Genomic DNA, 16,196 nt, shown 5'->3' with positions numbered 1-16,196 from the left:
AATAGTTTTAGCCATGAAGTGTGCTTTGGAGTAACCCAGCCCATCATTCCAACATAAAAGGAAACATGTATCAGAAGAACCTGCCAACTGATACATGATCCGAAATTACACCTGGAAGAAGATCAACAGAAAGCAGAGAGATGGCAAGTATTTAAACATGGCTCCCTCCCTGTCATCCACCACAAAGACATTTTTAAAAAGCTGCAAGCTAAGAACTTCAGTACAAAGGTTTTGTTTTTATTGACATTGTAAGAAACATTTTTTCTTTGTTACAAAAGAGCTAAGTGGTTCTGAAAGCAGAAGTACAGTTTATATGTACACAGTGCTACAGACCCTTCAGATAGATCTAAGGTTCGGGAAACATCAGATCATAACTGTAGGTTTATCAAATGAAGACCACTAAGGCCTATTACATCCAAACACTATTCCTACTGTAGGTAAATGTATTTACACATTAAAAAAAAAGATTACAAGTTTTATAAAAATCTAAAAAAAAAATGAAAAATGAACACTTTTATCTTACACATCTGCAGGATTGACAATGGTAAATTTTTAATAGAGGACATTCTATCAATTCAAGAACAACAACACATGAATACCAGAGGTTTACAAGACATTTCAGACGCTATTAACAGTGGTATGTGCTATTAGCTGAATGGTAAGCACAGCCTTATAGCTAAAATTTGGCAATAGTTCTTGGTCCCTCTCTTTTACAGGATCAACACAAAATAAGGCACATACATTGAAACACTGTTGTTTAGTAGGACAAGCCATAGTCTAACATGGGCTGGCTAACTACTATTCTGCCCATGTTGTCTTAAAAATGAAAGAAACAAAGCCAATCTTAAATGCAAGTACCATTTTAGAAGCTTGCCTAGAAGGAGATTAAAATTCTACATTGCTATTGGGATAGCCAAGTCCACAGTGCTCGATATCAAACCCATTCTGGACTTCTCCTTCGCTACCTCCAAAAGTACCTGTCATACATCCAACTGTACCTGATGGATGCAACTGAACATACAGGAGGGCACAAGCAGGTCTTTCATTTTTGCCAAAGGAAATCATGCATGCCGAACAAGAGCAGTGCTCTTAAGGACAAACAAAGGTGGAAGCTGAAGGGACCAAAAAACTCTATTGAAGGTCAGGCTGGAGAGAAGACACACACACACACGGATTTTTAGCATGACAGTGCTTCCACTGCTATTCTTAATGACAGTGGCTGCCATTAAAAAACACATTTACCCCACTATAGTAATTGGGGAGGGAGGGCACAGAGTCTGGTTGCCAACTTCCCTTGAAATACTAACTGGTGTGGCAAAAAGGGCTAATCTGATTCTTGGTTGTTTAAGCAAAGGAGTAGGAATGGGGAGGTGTGCTCTTCCCCCCCCGTATTTGACATTGATGTGATCAATACTAAGCTACTGTATATAGTTCTGGTGCCCATGGTTTAAAAAGGAGGTTGAAAAATTGGTGAGGGTTCAGAAAAGAGCCACAATATTATTTGAGGGCTGGAGAAAATGCCTCACAGTGAGAGATTTAAAGAGCTCAATACATTCAGCTTATTAAAAAGAAGACATGTAAGTACCTGCATACAGTGTGTAAGTACCTGCTTGGGGAGAAACTACTGGATACTTTAATCTAGCAGAGAAAGGCTTAATGAGACCAAAAGGTGACAAATTAGGCACAACTTTTTAACAGGAGAGTTCTTAACCAGTGGAACAATCTACCAAGGGAAATGGTGGCTGCTCCAGCTCTTGAGGTTGTCAGATCAGTGCTTTCTGACAGCTATGCTTTAGCAAAACACAAACACACATTATTGGGCTCAAGCAAGGGGTAACTGGATGAAAATTCATAGCCTGTGATATACAGGAGATCAGACTACATTAGCTAATTGGCCCTTCTCCTGGAAAAATCTATGAAACCCATTGTTACTTTGTTGTCAAATGTGCTAATTAATAGTGGATTATCTCATAACCAAAAATTAAACACGAATTTTTAAAGGCTGGCTCCAAAAGAGATTTCCCCAAGCCATTGACTCCAACACTAGTCACACTTTATATTAAGGTTCCATATATAGTCTATAAATGATTAATGGATATTTTAATAATCAGTCACTTTTTGTTGCTTATGAGTATGGCAATATGGCCTATTGGATAGGACATTGGACTTGGCAGACATTGGTTCTGTTTCCCGCTTTGGCCACTGGCTTGCTGGATGACCTTGGCCAAGTCACTTCAGCATTGTGTCTCAGTTTCCCCCCTCTGTAAAATGGGGATAATGACACTGACATCATTTGTAAAGTGTGTTGAGACCTACTGTGAAAAGTGCTATATACAAGTGAGGCATCATTATTATTGTAACCAGCAGTAATACCTTCCGCTTATGAGCTTCCAGAACACATACCACTCATGTCTGCAACATGGTTTTAACAGCTATTCATGATTTACTAACCCCTTCTAAGTGGAACCACCTCCCCAGTAAATATAAAGCATGACCAGCAGCACTAAACAGCTACTCCTCACTTCCCAGGGAAAGGAGACAGGCCGCCCAATGTGCCCTGAAGCCCATCAAAGGGCCAGAGGAAACTGCGGTCTAGCATGGAGAATGTTTTGTAATCAACACCCTCTTTTTAACCCAGTGGACTGTTAGTTTCAGTGTCTCAGCTGATTGCTCATGCTATGGGGAGGTGGGGTGTCAAACAAGGAGATGGACGGGCTCTAATTAGGGTACCATGATACCTTCTAAGCCCCTAAGTAAAAGATAACACCTGGAGCAGTAACTATTGTGATTTAATGGTACGCAGTGTAATTCTGTTGTGGCTGAGTGTCACAGAAGATTGCTGATAACCCTTAAAGAACTGGCCAGTTTATAGCTGCTTAATACTAGGAAAGAGAGGGCCATTCTTCTGAGAATGAGGGATGTTCTCCAGCCATGGAAGAGCAAGTCTTGACTCACATTGTGTATCCACTACAGAAAAACGATTTGACATGCTGGCTCCCTTCCCTAGCCATATTGCCTCGAAGCCCAGTGCAACCTGCGTCCCTTGTTACTGATTCCCACCAATGGCAGGGAAGCAACGAGGGTGATGGTTTGCATGGGCATTGCAGGCAATATGGCTTGAAGGAAACCAGCATGGAACAGAGGGAGAGGAAGCTAGCAGAGGGAGGAAGAGCCAATGAACAGGACCATGGAAGGCAGAGCCAGTTTTAGCCCCTAAGCAGGAATATTTTGGGGTCCCTCCCCACAACAGTAAAACAGGCACATTCTTACGATAAAAAGTGAATATAGGGCCCCCCCCATGAACTGCTCATGGCCCTAAGCAATTGCTCAGTCTGCTTAGGCCCAGCACCGGCTCTATAATGCTTGTTACAGCTGTGAGGAACGCTAAGGAAGGTAGGATCTGAGCTAGGAAGCCTGTAGGGCTACTGCTGAGGGGCCTTATTCTTTCTGGAGAATTTACATTTCTTGTTTTCTGGCTCTCCCTTGCAAAACATCTCAAATGTAAGTTACTTAGAACATAGTACCACACACTGTAATGAGCGTATACACTATTCCAACACTGGCTCCCTGTTACGTTGCATACTGATTTAGAAATTCTTCCTTGGACTTTAGTGGAGTGGCCCATTATACTGGACTGACAGAGCTTGTGTTCACACATATTCACAAGAGATCTAAGTCAGCTGGGTTTTATTTTACTCTGAATGCAGCTGAGTAACAACAATAACACAAGCTTTAAGTCTGTGGAACTCACACCCGATGTTATGCTAGACTTTAAAGTGGGCTCCAATTCTGACTAACATTTAACTACATGCTTCCTCAACAAATCTACTAATTGTGGGTGCAATTCACTTGTGTACAGAGGGAGGGGCATAAACCTTAAGATCCCAGTAAGCATTCAAAATAGGACTTCAATGAGACTTATGTAGGGGATAGACCTTGTCTAGGTCTTCTGCACAGTGGTTAATTTTACCCTCAAGAGTTCAGGACTCACTCCTGCATCTATGAGAGCTTTGCTGTGCTAGGGGGAGCAGAATAGGCCCTAAATTACAAAATGTGCCAAATTCTGTACTCAGTTACAGCAGTGTAAACCTCACATAACTCCACTGAAATCAATGGTGTTAGTTTAGATTTGTGCTGGTGTGACAAAGCAGAACTTGGGCCAGTGAATCGAATCAAAATGAGAGGGAAGCTGGTGCCTAGGACTTCTCTTGCGTTTTTAGCTTTAGCTAAGACTCTTCTTACCAGGATATAATTTCTTTACTGACACTTTCCTTGCCTATTTTTTAAATCGGAAGTTTAGATTTTAAAATGTTAAAAGTAAAAAAAAAAAAAAAAAAAAGCGCTTTGGGGACATATTAAACACCCTTGTGATCGCCAAGAACCAATCAGGCCCATTGGGTCAATGCGACTGTAAAGATCTTTTTTTTTTTTCCATAGATTCATGGTTCTTTTCAAGTTGTTAGTGTGCTGTATGTCAATAGGAGTTTACATGTTTAATAAAAAATATGTACTCTGCTGCAAGTGAATAGTGAAGATTTTTACTAAATAACTGTGAAAAAGCAATTGTTCTGGGGACAGTGAGTAGCTGATTTTTAAAACCTCCACCTGAATTAAAACGACACTGGACTACCTTATGGACTTAGGCCCAGAGCCTCAATGGTATTTAGACACCTAACTCTCATTAAAATCAATGGGAATTAGGCACCCAAATACCTTTGAGCATCTGGACCTTAGAGCCTGTTTCTTCACTCACTAAAGCAAATGGCAAAACTTCCCCTAGTTTCAACAGTGCAGAACTAGGTGTCATTATTGCAATTACAAAAATTAATGCTGTATTTGATGAAGAGTATAAAAAATACCCAAATCACCAGACATCCATTTATTTTTCTTCTCCTCTTGTCTATTGAATAATGTCTGGAAAAAGTGTAGACCAAATTCTGCTAAATATGTGAATTGTGTTCACAAAGGGATTTTTTAAACCCTCCAAAAGGGGGTTGTCATAGAAATGGTACAGTTTCGGCTCACCAGTTGCAGTGCAAGGTCTGTGTATGTGGGCTTGTGTACATACACACATACTTATTCGGGACAAAATAGTTTGTTGATTTTGCATTTCTTATTTGCTAAAGCCCCAGATATCTTTTGCCACACAGTTATGGGTACTTGATCAGGGAACAGTATGAGCAGATTTGTTCATAGACCAGTTGTCCACCTTACAGCAACGCATTCACAGATGCTCTCTTTACTCACTGTATCTACTCTGTATATCATGCCTGGTTGTTTTGTGCCTACATAAATAAAAACATTGGCAACAATCATACAAGACTGTGTTTCCTTTGAGTAAAAGAAAATTGCAAGTCATTTCATTAGACCTTCCTTTAAAAAACAAAACAAAACATGCACTTCACACGTTTACATTGGTTTACAATAAAAAAAGAAAAAAGTATACAGACATTTAAAAAAAAAGAGAGAGAGGAGTGGGTCTAACAATACTGATTCAAAACTGAAATGGAAGACAGTTTCTCCCTAGAACACTTTAGGGTTTTCGGAGTCCTTATTCCATAAAAGGAATATACTTGAAACACATCCCATTTAGGTGAGATGAGATTGCTAAAATACATACACAACTAAAAAATGAGTCACTTTTTATCTGTTATCTCGTAAGGTTTTTTTTCCCCATGTCTATTGCATAACAGCAAGAAACTTGCTTTCTTCTGCAAGTGAGGTCAACAAAGAACTCATGTCCCCAATAGCCATGTTTGTTGTGCTCACAGGCATAGCTGGGAATGTAAGAGACGCTCGGGGAGTGGTGAGGCGTGAAGAATTGTGTGAGAGATTCTGAATGATACTCGGACTCAGGGCTCCTGAAATTAGGCTGGCATGGTCCCCATCATCTATGATAGCATCAAAATCAATCTGCACACCTTCTAGGCTGTTGCTGTCAATGCTGTCAACTGTGCTTGTCACTTGGTTAGCCCCTGGGGAAAGAAGCTCAGATGAGTTTGCAGTACCAGTCCCCTGCAGCAGGCAGTTAGCTTCCAAAATAGAGAAAGAACCTGTTTTCATGGCTTGCTGAGTAAAGCCCATGTGTTGGTCATATAACTGACCAGAGTAATTCTGCATATTAGAGCAGAACTGTTGTGATTGACCTTGCATCTCCATCTTAATGCCATTTACCCTGTATGTCTGGTTTGCATCGCTTATAAATCCTTGCTGTTGTGCCAGGTTGTTTCTCAGCATGTTTTGCCGTCTGTTGCCTCCATAGTTGGCACATGGCTGGTAACTCTTTGTCACCACCAAACCTGATTGCTGGTTTCCAATGTTGTGAGACATTGGTGGACAACTCTGTGGCCCTTGACAAAGGCTGATTTGTGAGGTAGGACTAACCTGCCCTATCATTTGATTGACTTGATTGACTCCCTGATAATGAATGCCTTCCCCTATTGGCTGATTTTGTGGGTATTCCGGTTCTATCGTATTTCTATTCTGCATCCCATTAGCTATACTGACAGACTGCTCACCTGGCACCGTGGGATGGCCAAAGTTTTGTTGACTCTTGTTTATTAGCATGCTGTTGTTTCTCAACTTCTGCCCTTGAATCACTATGCCATAGGAACTGTCCATTGCCCCAGAAATCATTGGTTGTCTGGTGCTGCTTTCACCATATGGCTGTGCCTTATTTGCCTGCATGTTGAAAGGGTTACTGGTGGTGGTGTTGCCGCTAATCATGTTCTGATGTAAACTGTAAGAGCTGTTGTTTTCCACAAGATGTTGATAGCCATTTTGTAGGGCCATACCATTTCTCTCCAGGTTCTGCTGCTGGACCATCATATTGTTATATAGTCCAAAAGCTCGAGTTTGCTGGCCTGCCGAGCGTGGACCACATTTCATTTTTGAAGGAGACAAGTCGGAACTTCCTGAGCTTACTTCATTCCACTGGATTGGCAGATCGCTTTTGTTTGCTTCAGAGCTGGTCTGTTGACTGTTTGGTGAAGGGACCTGGTGAAAGTTGTTGTTCCCTATCGCTGACCCATGATGCACTTTGTTATTGTCCAGGACATCGTTTGGCAAGTGGTCATACATGCCCTGGTTCTGGGAATTCAAATACTGAACCACATCGTCTGGCAGGAGATCCTCATCATTCAGACTACCATCCGCTTCCATTGTAGCGGCCTCCATGGTGACATTTTCACTGATACTCGGAGGACATGGGGAGTAGACGTTACGGAACAGGCCGCCATCAGAGCGGGTATAGTTCTGAAGAATAAAGTTTCGCTTTTCCATAGATGGAGGCAAAACAGGAGGGTTAAAGCTATTAAGACTGTTGAATCGCTGGACTCTAGGCAGAGAAAGGTTGTCAGAGACCATTCTTACTGGATCACTGGCTCTCCTTGTCCCATTTCCCAGCACATCATGAGGCAGAAAGTGCCTCCTGTTATAACTATTTGCCCCGCCATCACTACATCTACGAGGAGCATTTACTGGAGGCAGAGGAGATACTCCAGACTCCCTGCAATCACCCAACAGTGCCATCCTTGTTTTGAGGCTCATCCTCTCCATGTTAGGCAGTGGAGTTGGTGGGGGTCCACCAGTAGCTGCTGCATATTTAGCTTTCAGCCTGTATTGCTGGGCTGGGGTGAGGCTGAGTAGGCTTGGCAGGCCATCACACTGACTCACTTCACTGGATCGCCTGGAGGCATCAGTCGAGATGGGGTCATAGGAGTCGGCGACGCTCATGTTCTGAGGCCTTCCCTCAGCTTGGGAAGCATCACTGGATCTCCGACTGGAAAAGCAAGGTGAAATTCCAGAGGACCTACGGCTACTCAAGTAGGCGGAACTGATTGTGCTGGTGCTGCTGTCCCTCCTGTTCAGCATATTTAACACTGTGATGTCCATGCTTGAAATTTCATTTCTGTTGGGTAGAATAGTCATGGATCCTCCTAAACTGCAGCTGCTGCTTGACTGGATACCTAGTGGTAAAATTCACAGATAAATGAATATTAATCAGGACCAACTATAGAAAACACTCAGAGTCTGAGACAAGTAACAGGCATTTCAAGGAAATACCCATACGATTCTAGGAAGTCAAGATCGTTTTCTAATCACGAGTAGGGCTAAATAGCACTCTTGTATAGGGGCTCACAGATTCAAGAACATCATTTCAATGTGAGCCCCAATACATTCTCAGTTGTCATCCATTGATATAGTTCCATTGACTAAAATGGAGCTATGCTGATTGACACAGACTAGGGAAACATACTCTTAAAAAAAGCTTTTTAGATTTTAGTAACTAATTGAACTGGCAATACTCACTTCCAGGAATATAAAATGTGGGATTACCAATTTCTACGAGTATAGTACAATTTCTAATTTAAATGGAAAATATATTTATACTGTATTGAAAAATGTAGGGGTGTCTTACAGCTCCTAGGTAAGTAGAACTCCCACTGAATTTCATGAGTTGTACAGTCCGTGTAAGTCCTGAAACATCAAGCCCTAAGAGGACGAATTTAAAGAATGAAAGTACGATTAATCCAGTTATACATATCTCACCATTTCCTATGAGAGGTGGCAAGGTTGGGGCTTTTGAAGGTGGAATGGGATTCAGTCTTGGAAGCACTCCATTAACTTGTTTCAACCTTTCTAATTTGACTTGCTCCATCCATTTGGTCCCTGTCATGTTCCTCCTGGCCTGTAAGCCAAGTGCTGTGGTTGCGGTGGAAATGGTAGAGTCCATGATTGGGGTTTCATCAATGACACTGAGGTCTCCTACACTACCTCCACTGGTCAGATTAAGCTCGATCCCATGGTGGGAATAGTTGCTGATGGGGGACTGTTCGCTGCTGCATGTAGACTGACCACCAGGGCTTGGCTGAGATGTCTGTTGGAGGGAAATAAGAAATGAATGATAATTAGGATTAGGCAAAGAATGCTAATGAATTGATTTCAAATGTATCTCGTAAACAGACATTATTTCATATTGAGTCAAAGAAAAACAAATGAACCTAAAAGCTAAGTTTAAACAGATGACAATGATCTTTGATTAAAGGCTTTCTGGTACCCAACTACTTGACTTTTAACCACACTGAAAACTATTGAGAACACCCTCCCCACCCCCAGTGTTAAAATTCATCTCAGCATTTTACTAACAGAGAATCCATTACATCTGTATTACTCTATTCATCTGAAAAGATCCCAGATCAATTAAATCACTTTACAGGTTTCAGATATGTCCTGTATCCAATTGCAGGATAAATTTTATTATTACTATTACTTGTATTATTGTGGTGTCTAGGACCCCCCAGTCATGGACCAAGACCACATTTAGATAATTTGAAAGTAATTACCCAAACTGGAATTTGACCAAGACACCGGGCTAATTTATAGTACTAGGTCTGCAAAAAACCACAACAACCCAACAACATTGGGCTTTTTAAAAAAAGTATACAGGCAAAGAATTTGAAGTGTTTGATAATATTCAAGAAGTACAGAAGCACTGCTACAAGCACTTTGAGGGTTTAAACTTTGGCATATAATAATGAGAAATGAACAAATTTCAATGTAAAAATATAACGTAATATCAGCTTTATCTCAGCACCCTTGGGACCATGATTTCTGACTGGCCACAGGTAGTAAGGACCTCAGCTTTATGTCCCATATGTGTAAAATGGATGCTGCTGTTCTAAAGTCAAGTCCTCTGTCACACTGCAGTGCAGGACTCTGAAAGCAGACAGAGCTCGGCACGCTTCAGCTGGGGGCAGACTCTGGTTTTAACGGTGTTGGATGGACATGACGTTAGAATAAAACAACGTATTTGCTCATTACAAGTTCTCTTTGCATTAATGACAAGAACAAAAGATCATATGGAAGACTCCAGCAGCACACTCAAGTGTAACACTTTTTCAGTACTATGTCTGCACTGGAGCTGGATGTGTAATTTCCAGCTCCAGTAGATATACCTGTGCTAGCTCTGATTGAGGCAGCAGGTTAAAAATAGAAGCACCGTTGCAGTGCTGAGTGTACCGGGACAGGCTAACCACCTCAAGTGTGTACACATGTTTCACGTGGAATTGCCCTTGGGGCAGCTAGCCTGTTGCAGCTTCCACGCTGCTATTTTTAGCATGCTAACTTGATAAGAGCTTGCACAGGTACATCAAACTGGGCTGGAAAATACACCTTCAGATCCAGTATAGATGTATCCTCACTGGGAAGACAGTCATCTACTGAATCAAAACTTTCACTTTCTTGGCGATCTCCGAGACTTGTGGCACGATCACAGCCCAAGGTGATATTCTACAAGGGGCATTGACCTGCCACAACTCCATTTTCTCTTTTAAACAAATAGGTAAGACAAATGTTCCGAAATGTTTATTTTATTGTAGTGGTATTCTTGTGGCTATAAAATACAGGGTCTTTGAAGTACTCAAGAGCGTCTTCCCTACAAGAATGAGAAAATTATTGGGGGGGTGGGGTAAGTGGAGAGGGAGAGAGCGAGAGAGAGAGAGGGATTCTTTAGGAGTAATACTTCATTATAGGATGCACCAGTTAGCTATTACAACCACAAATCTGTATGACATGCAAAATCATTTTGCTTCCAAGAACAGTCTCATAAACTCGTATCTTTTTTATTATTTTACTTTTAGGCTTTTGCATTTTCAGTCACCACGTGATCTTTGTGCAAACTCTTGTCTAGGACGGCTCACTAGAATTTTGTAGTTATCAGTGATGTCTTTGAATTCTAACAAGAAAGTGAATAAAGAGATAGGCCTGTGCCAGAATGGCGGCTTAGTGTGACTGTGATGAATACTTGAGTGTAATAATAATTTGAATTATTTCTAATGTCAATGATAATGATTGTATTTTATAAGTCCACTCGGAATGTGATGCACTTCCAAATCTCCGTCACTGCAGATCTGGTGAGGGCTTTAAAGAATAAATGTTATCTGGGAGCAGTGAGCTTGTACCCATTGTACAAGAGTTAATAAATAATAATAATAATCAATAAAGAATGCTAATGGTCAGAAGCCTGTTCTTGTAGCCACACAAATTGGTCAAAATGAGTCAGAAGTAGAGAAAATGATCATGGGAACGTATCTCTATAGATATGTATATACATAAATACGATATATACAATCAAATACACCTGAAACTATTTCACCGATGTGATCTAGCTATTTCACATGCCAAGTGTTTTGGAAAATGTACATTACACATCTTTGGGAATGTGTCTGATGGAATGCTTCTTACTAAATAAAAGAATGATTTGACAAGAAGCAAAAGACTAAAAAAAGAAAAAACGTTGCAATGAAAAAAGCCAGAGAAGTTTAAATCCCCTCACCTTATTACCCACTGTCCTTAGGAAGTTAGAACAAGACATTTAAGCGCATTAGACAGAAGAAACATTGGATTAGTAGAAAAACAAAGGACATGTCTTAACTCATATAGCAATGAAAACCAAGAAAAGAAGGCCAACTAAATTACATTTTAATCACCTATTTGTAGAGCTGATTTACAGTGGGAAATATTCAATACCATTCATAAAAAACTAACTTGTTTTAAGGCCCAATCCTGCAAAGCTTTACTCATGTTAGTGCCTCTTACTCAACTAGTTTCATTAACAGCAATGGACTTCTCACCTAAGTAAAAGTGGCAGGAATGGCTTGGGCCCGCAGAGCATAATGTAATAACTACTAATGTCAACAAATGACTGCCTTTTGACTACATTGGGAGTTACACTGCACCCTTGGATTATTATTAACTGAAAACTATTACCTAATTAGGGTTTGAAGTGGTAACCTTAGTCATGGAGTAACTCCTACCCTGGTAGGTACTGAAGCTACTAAGCAGAGTTAGGATTATGTGAGTAGCTTTTTATTCCCCAATGGATGGGCGTGAAGATATTGTGAATCCAGATATGGCAGAGAATGAGTTAACTTCTTTATCTAGTTCTATCCCCCTTGAGAGAAGGGTGCACTAGACATAGTTACTTACAGAAAATATTTCATTATTTAATAGATCTAGTAAAAAATGAAAACACCAAAACATTTACTCAAAATTACAAAATTATTTTTGTTCCACTGGTTTAAAAAACTCAACCCCTCGTCCCCCGCCCCAACACCTTTTCCTTTATTTGAATTTTTTCACACTCATTTTTATTGCAGTTTTTATTTTCCATTTTTTTTCTGTTTTGTTCCTCACTCTTTTGATCTTGTTTCCCCATTTCCTCCCACTTTTTATTTTTTCTATTTTGCCTTTGGAAGGGGGCAGGGAAAACAGATAAGCAATAAACTAAAAACCAGAAAAAAAGCAAAATTTCTTGTTTTTCTATTTAGTTCAAAAATGGAAAATAAAAAAAAATCTGTGAAAATTTTCAGTTTGGAAAAAAGGCAATTTTTGATGAAACCATTTTTTTGTTTGAAAAATGTGTATCAATATTTAATAGCTCCTGAACTGGGAGGGCTTACATCTATCAAACCACACCTCCATTTTGGCTGATCCAATCCTGTGATTGCAGTGAACAACAATAATAATAATAATTAATAATAAATACCTAGCTCTTAAACTGTGCTTTTCAAAAATAGATAATGAATTGCGAGGGGAAAGCAGGAATAAACCATGGACACAAAATAGTGGGGGCAGATAACTATGGGGCCATGTTGTTCTTCAGATAAGAAGATCTGGTTTGAAAACTAGAGCCACAGAGCTCGTCTACACAAACAATTAGACCATGGGAAGCGGTAGGTGTGAATCTACCCCACACTAGCCTGCTGCAATGTAACTGCCCACATGCTGCCCACGTGCATCCCTCTGATATGCACTAGCAATCTGTGAGAGCACTTTGACCCAATCCTCTTTGAAATGGGACTATCCCAAAGCACATTAATGAACTGTCAATGTGCACCCAGAAGAATGCTCATGGACAGCTAGTCCACATCAGACTAGTGAGGGGACGATTCACACCCCGGCTTGCCACAGTCTCATTGTTCATGTAGACAAGCCCGATCAGTAAGACCATGATCCTGCACTGTAATCTACACAAGCAAACTGCTGTATCCTTGTGGAGCCCCTTGATTTTTCTGTGCAACAGTCAGTCTGCGCAGATCACAATGAAGGTCTGGGAAATAAATGTTGGCATTTATTATTGATTCATCTCTCCTCCCATAAGCCAAGAAAATAATTCCCCATCATTAGTTAACATGTAAAGGGAAGGAAAGTTAAAAATCATATAATATTCCAAAGGTCCCATTAAAGGAAAATCCTGGTGGAACCTTAACTATCGAGACATTTTAAGTATGCCCATAATATTGCATCTATAGGCAATTGGCTTTTATAGTGAATTCTGTAGAGTATCAGTTAATAAGACACCAATACTATACATCAGGAATCATGATTTTATATCTAAATCTGTTAACGTTTTTCTCCACACATACAGACTTACAAATATATTCATCATGAAGATGATGCTTAGCATTCATCATAGGTCACTTTAAACCTACAAAGCATTGAACAAACATTAATTAAGGCAGTGGTCCTGCAAACCCCTGTGATAGAGAGTAGTGCTTAGCACTACTCACCATTCCCAGAGACTGCCAGTAAGCTGTATGCTTGGTACTAAGAGCCTGCAGAACAGGTTCTTAAGAAAATGATCCTGCTTCCATTGAAGTTAATCACAAACTTCCTGTTGACTTCAAAAGAAGCAGCAATGGCCCCTAAACTATAAACATGTGTTGTATTTCTGTAGTACTGGCTAGTCTTTTACACATACTATCCTGATTTTCAAGGGTGAGGAATCTCCAAAGCTCCCACTGATTTCTGTAGATTTTTGAGTGCTCAGCATTACTGAAAATCATGGTCACTGTTTACATAGTAATTATTTACCTGCATCATGTGTAACTGGTTAAATGTAGACTTTGGGCCAGATCCTCTGCTAGCATAAATTGGCATAATTTGGATGGCTGGGCAGGAGATGCTCATGCTGCCTTAAGGACTTCTTAACTCTAAGGGTGTATATATACACAGAAGCATGGAAAAGTGTACTATACTTAGCCTGCAATGCTAACAAACACTGGCCTACAAGGACCAGATCCTCAAAGGTATTTAAATGCCTAATTCCCATTGATAGCTTTGAGATGCTGAGCCCAAGTGTTCTGGTTTATTAGTTGGTAGGTGTCAACTGGTCTCGCGAAACAGTGCCTACTTCTTATAGACTTGGGGACTTTTTTATTAAAGGATTAAAATACTACAGGAAATTAATCGCACAAACCTATATGAAAGCAAAATGAAGAATTCACAATTAAACACCGAGAAAATGTGAAAGTTCAGTTTGAACACACAACTTTGGCTCTGCCCCCTTGCACGCATATATTTGGTATTACCTGTGGATTCATAATCAAATATCTTAGATAAATGTATACCTAAGATTGTAGAGAAAAAATGTTTCATGCTTTCAGATAGAATATGCAATCACATAATTAAAGACTATGGCCTGCATCTTCAAGAGTGACTAGTGATTTTAGGTGCCTCAGTTTTAGGGTGCTGAACTTGAGAGACCTTAAAGGAGTCAGATTTTCAGTGCTTAGCATTTTCTGAAAATCAGGCGACTTTAAAGTGCTGTTTGTTACTGTTTTTAAAACCATTTAAAATACGTGATTTTGTAAAAAACCAAGTAGTGCACGGGAGTTTATTAACAAATAATGATAATAGAGAGGAAGAAACAAAGAAGCACAGTATGTTGCATACCATTGGTTTTTCTGACTTGACAGCTTTCACTTGGAGGCATTCTTCCCGCTTTGAGGTAGTGTTGCTGAGGTCCTTTTGCTCGCCAGTTGCACCCTGAGTCTGCTGGCCTGGTGATCTGGATTGAGAATGACTGCCTGGGTCTCTTGGTGGTGGAGGCCTGGGATGAATATCTCCACGCTGCTTCTTGGTAACGTGTGCCTCAGGGCCATGCACAGTCTTCACGTGTTTCCGGAGAGAACTGGGGTCTGTGTAGCGCTTTGTGCAGCCTGGTATCTTGCAAACATATGGTTTCTGCCAGATCAGGTGGGAAGAAAGGCTGAGGTTAGATTTGGTTTCCTTGTAGGATTCCTAAGAGTTCCTTTGAGCGCAGTAAGTGTAACAATTATACCCTTCCACAGTGAATGCATTAACAAAGTGATGACATTGTGAAACTGTCTCAGCATTGACCACACCTAATAAAATCTATTCCTCTTCCTTGGTTTTGAAGGGAGCACAATGCACATTATGCTACATGTAACAAAGGAAGAACATCGGCAGATCCTCAGCTGGAGTAAATTGCCATAGCTCCATTGAAGTCAACAAAGCTACAACAATGTAGCTTCAGCTCCAGCTGAAGATCGACTCCATGGGATTTACCGTATTGGATCAGATCACTGGTTTATCTAATTCTGCATCCTGCCTCTGGGTGGTCCAGTACCTAATGCTTGAAGTTCAGAGAAAAGCAAAATCCTTCTATGATGCACTGGACCAATTACTGAGGGGGGAATTCATACATCACCCCCTACAGGCCATCAGTTTAAATGCCTAAGCATGGGATTTGATGAGCACCATCATTCTGATCCAGCATAACTATAACTATTATTCGAGGTCATAAATTTATCAGCTCTTCTTTAAATCCAGTGAAGTCAATCTTTGAACCCAGCTGAGAGTCTGGTTCTATAGCATCAGTGCACTTCATTGTGAAATACATTTCTGGTAAGATTTGGGGTTTATTTGTTTGCTCGCTTTTGTAGTTGCATGGTCACCAATGCAAGAAAGTGATGTTCTATCAATTATGATAACTAAATTTAGTGATTCACTGTTGAATGTGAAACCTAGAGCTTAAAAAGCAGAGCAAAGCGTCCAGATCAAAACCCCACCTTGTTTGTGCCTTATATCGATGGACAAATTGATTCCAACAAAGTATGAACCAACCCAAAGTTTAGATCAGGTATTGGACAGGTTTAGGTAAATCTCCTACCCTTTGCTTTTTGTAATAATTTACAAAATCCACGAACATGTATCAGCAAGTCTAGAAGTTTTCAGAACACATGCATCCAGGTTTATCCTGAATATGGAGCTGTGCAATGCTGTCTGGGTCATCTGTGACCCACAGATGTTACAGAGACTGCAAAATTTGAAGAGAATGCCAGCCCTAGTGACTTGCTGTGATGGATGTGGTGGGAAATCACCAAAGAAAG

General features: G+C 40.4%; 1 protein-coding gene across 8 annotated transcripts in view; it reads right to left on the bottom strand.

The window, feature by feature from the left end:
• Positions 1-216: 216 nt before the first annotated feature.
• GLI3 (GLI family zinc finger 3) overlaps positions 217-16,196 on the bottom strand; it is a 247,000-nt gene continuing 231,020 nt past the window's right edge. For all 8 annotated transcript variants that reach the window (XM_084620886.1, XM_084620885.1, XM_084620884.1 and 5 more), the window contains 3 exons: positions 14,737-15,027; positions 8,551-8,878; positions 217-7,967 (listed from right to left, as the gene is read on the bottom strand). In XM_084620886.1, coding sequence (XP_084477012.1) covers positions 5,680-7,967; positions 8,551-8,878; positions 14,737-15,027 — 2,907 coding nt within the window. In that variant the 3' untranslated portion in view covers positions 217-5,679. The remainder of the gene's footprint in view (positions 7,968-8,550; positions 8,879-14,736; positions 15,028-16,196) is intronic.

The sequence above is a fragment of the Lepidochelys olivacea genome, assembly GCF_965140295.1.
Source record: "Lepidochelys olivacea isolate rLepOli2 genome assembly, chromosome: 2".
Classification (NCBI taxonomy): domain Eukaryota; kingdom Metazoa; phylum Chordata; order Testudines; family Cheloniidae; genus Lepidochelys; species Lepidochelys olivacea.
Note: the sequence above shows the minus strand (reverse complement) of the source record. Positions and strands in the feature narration are given on the sequence as shown.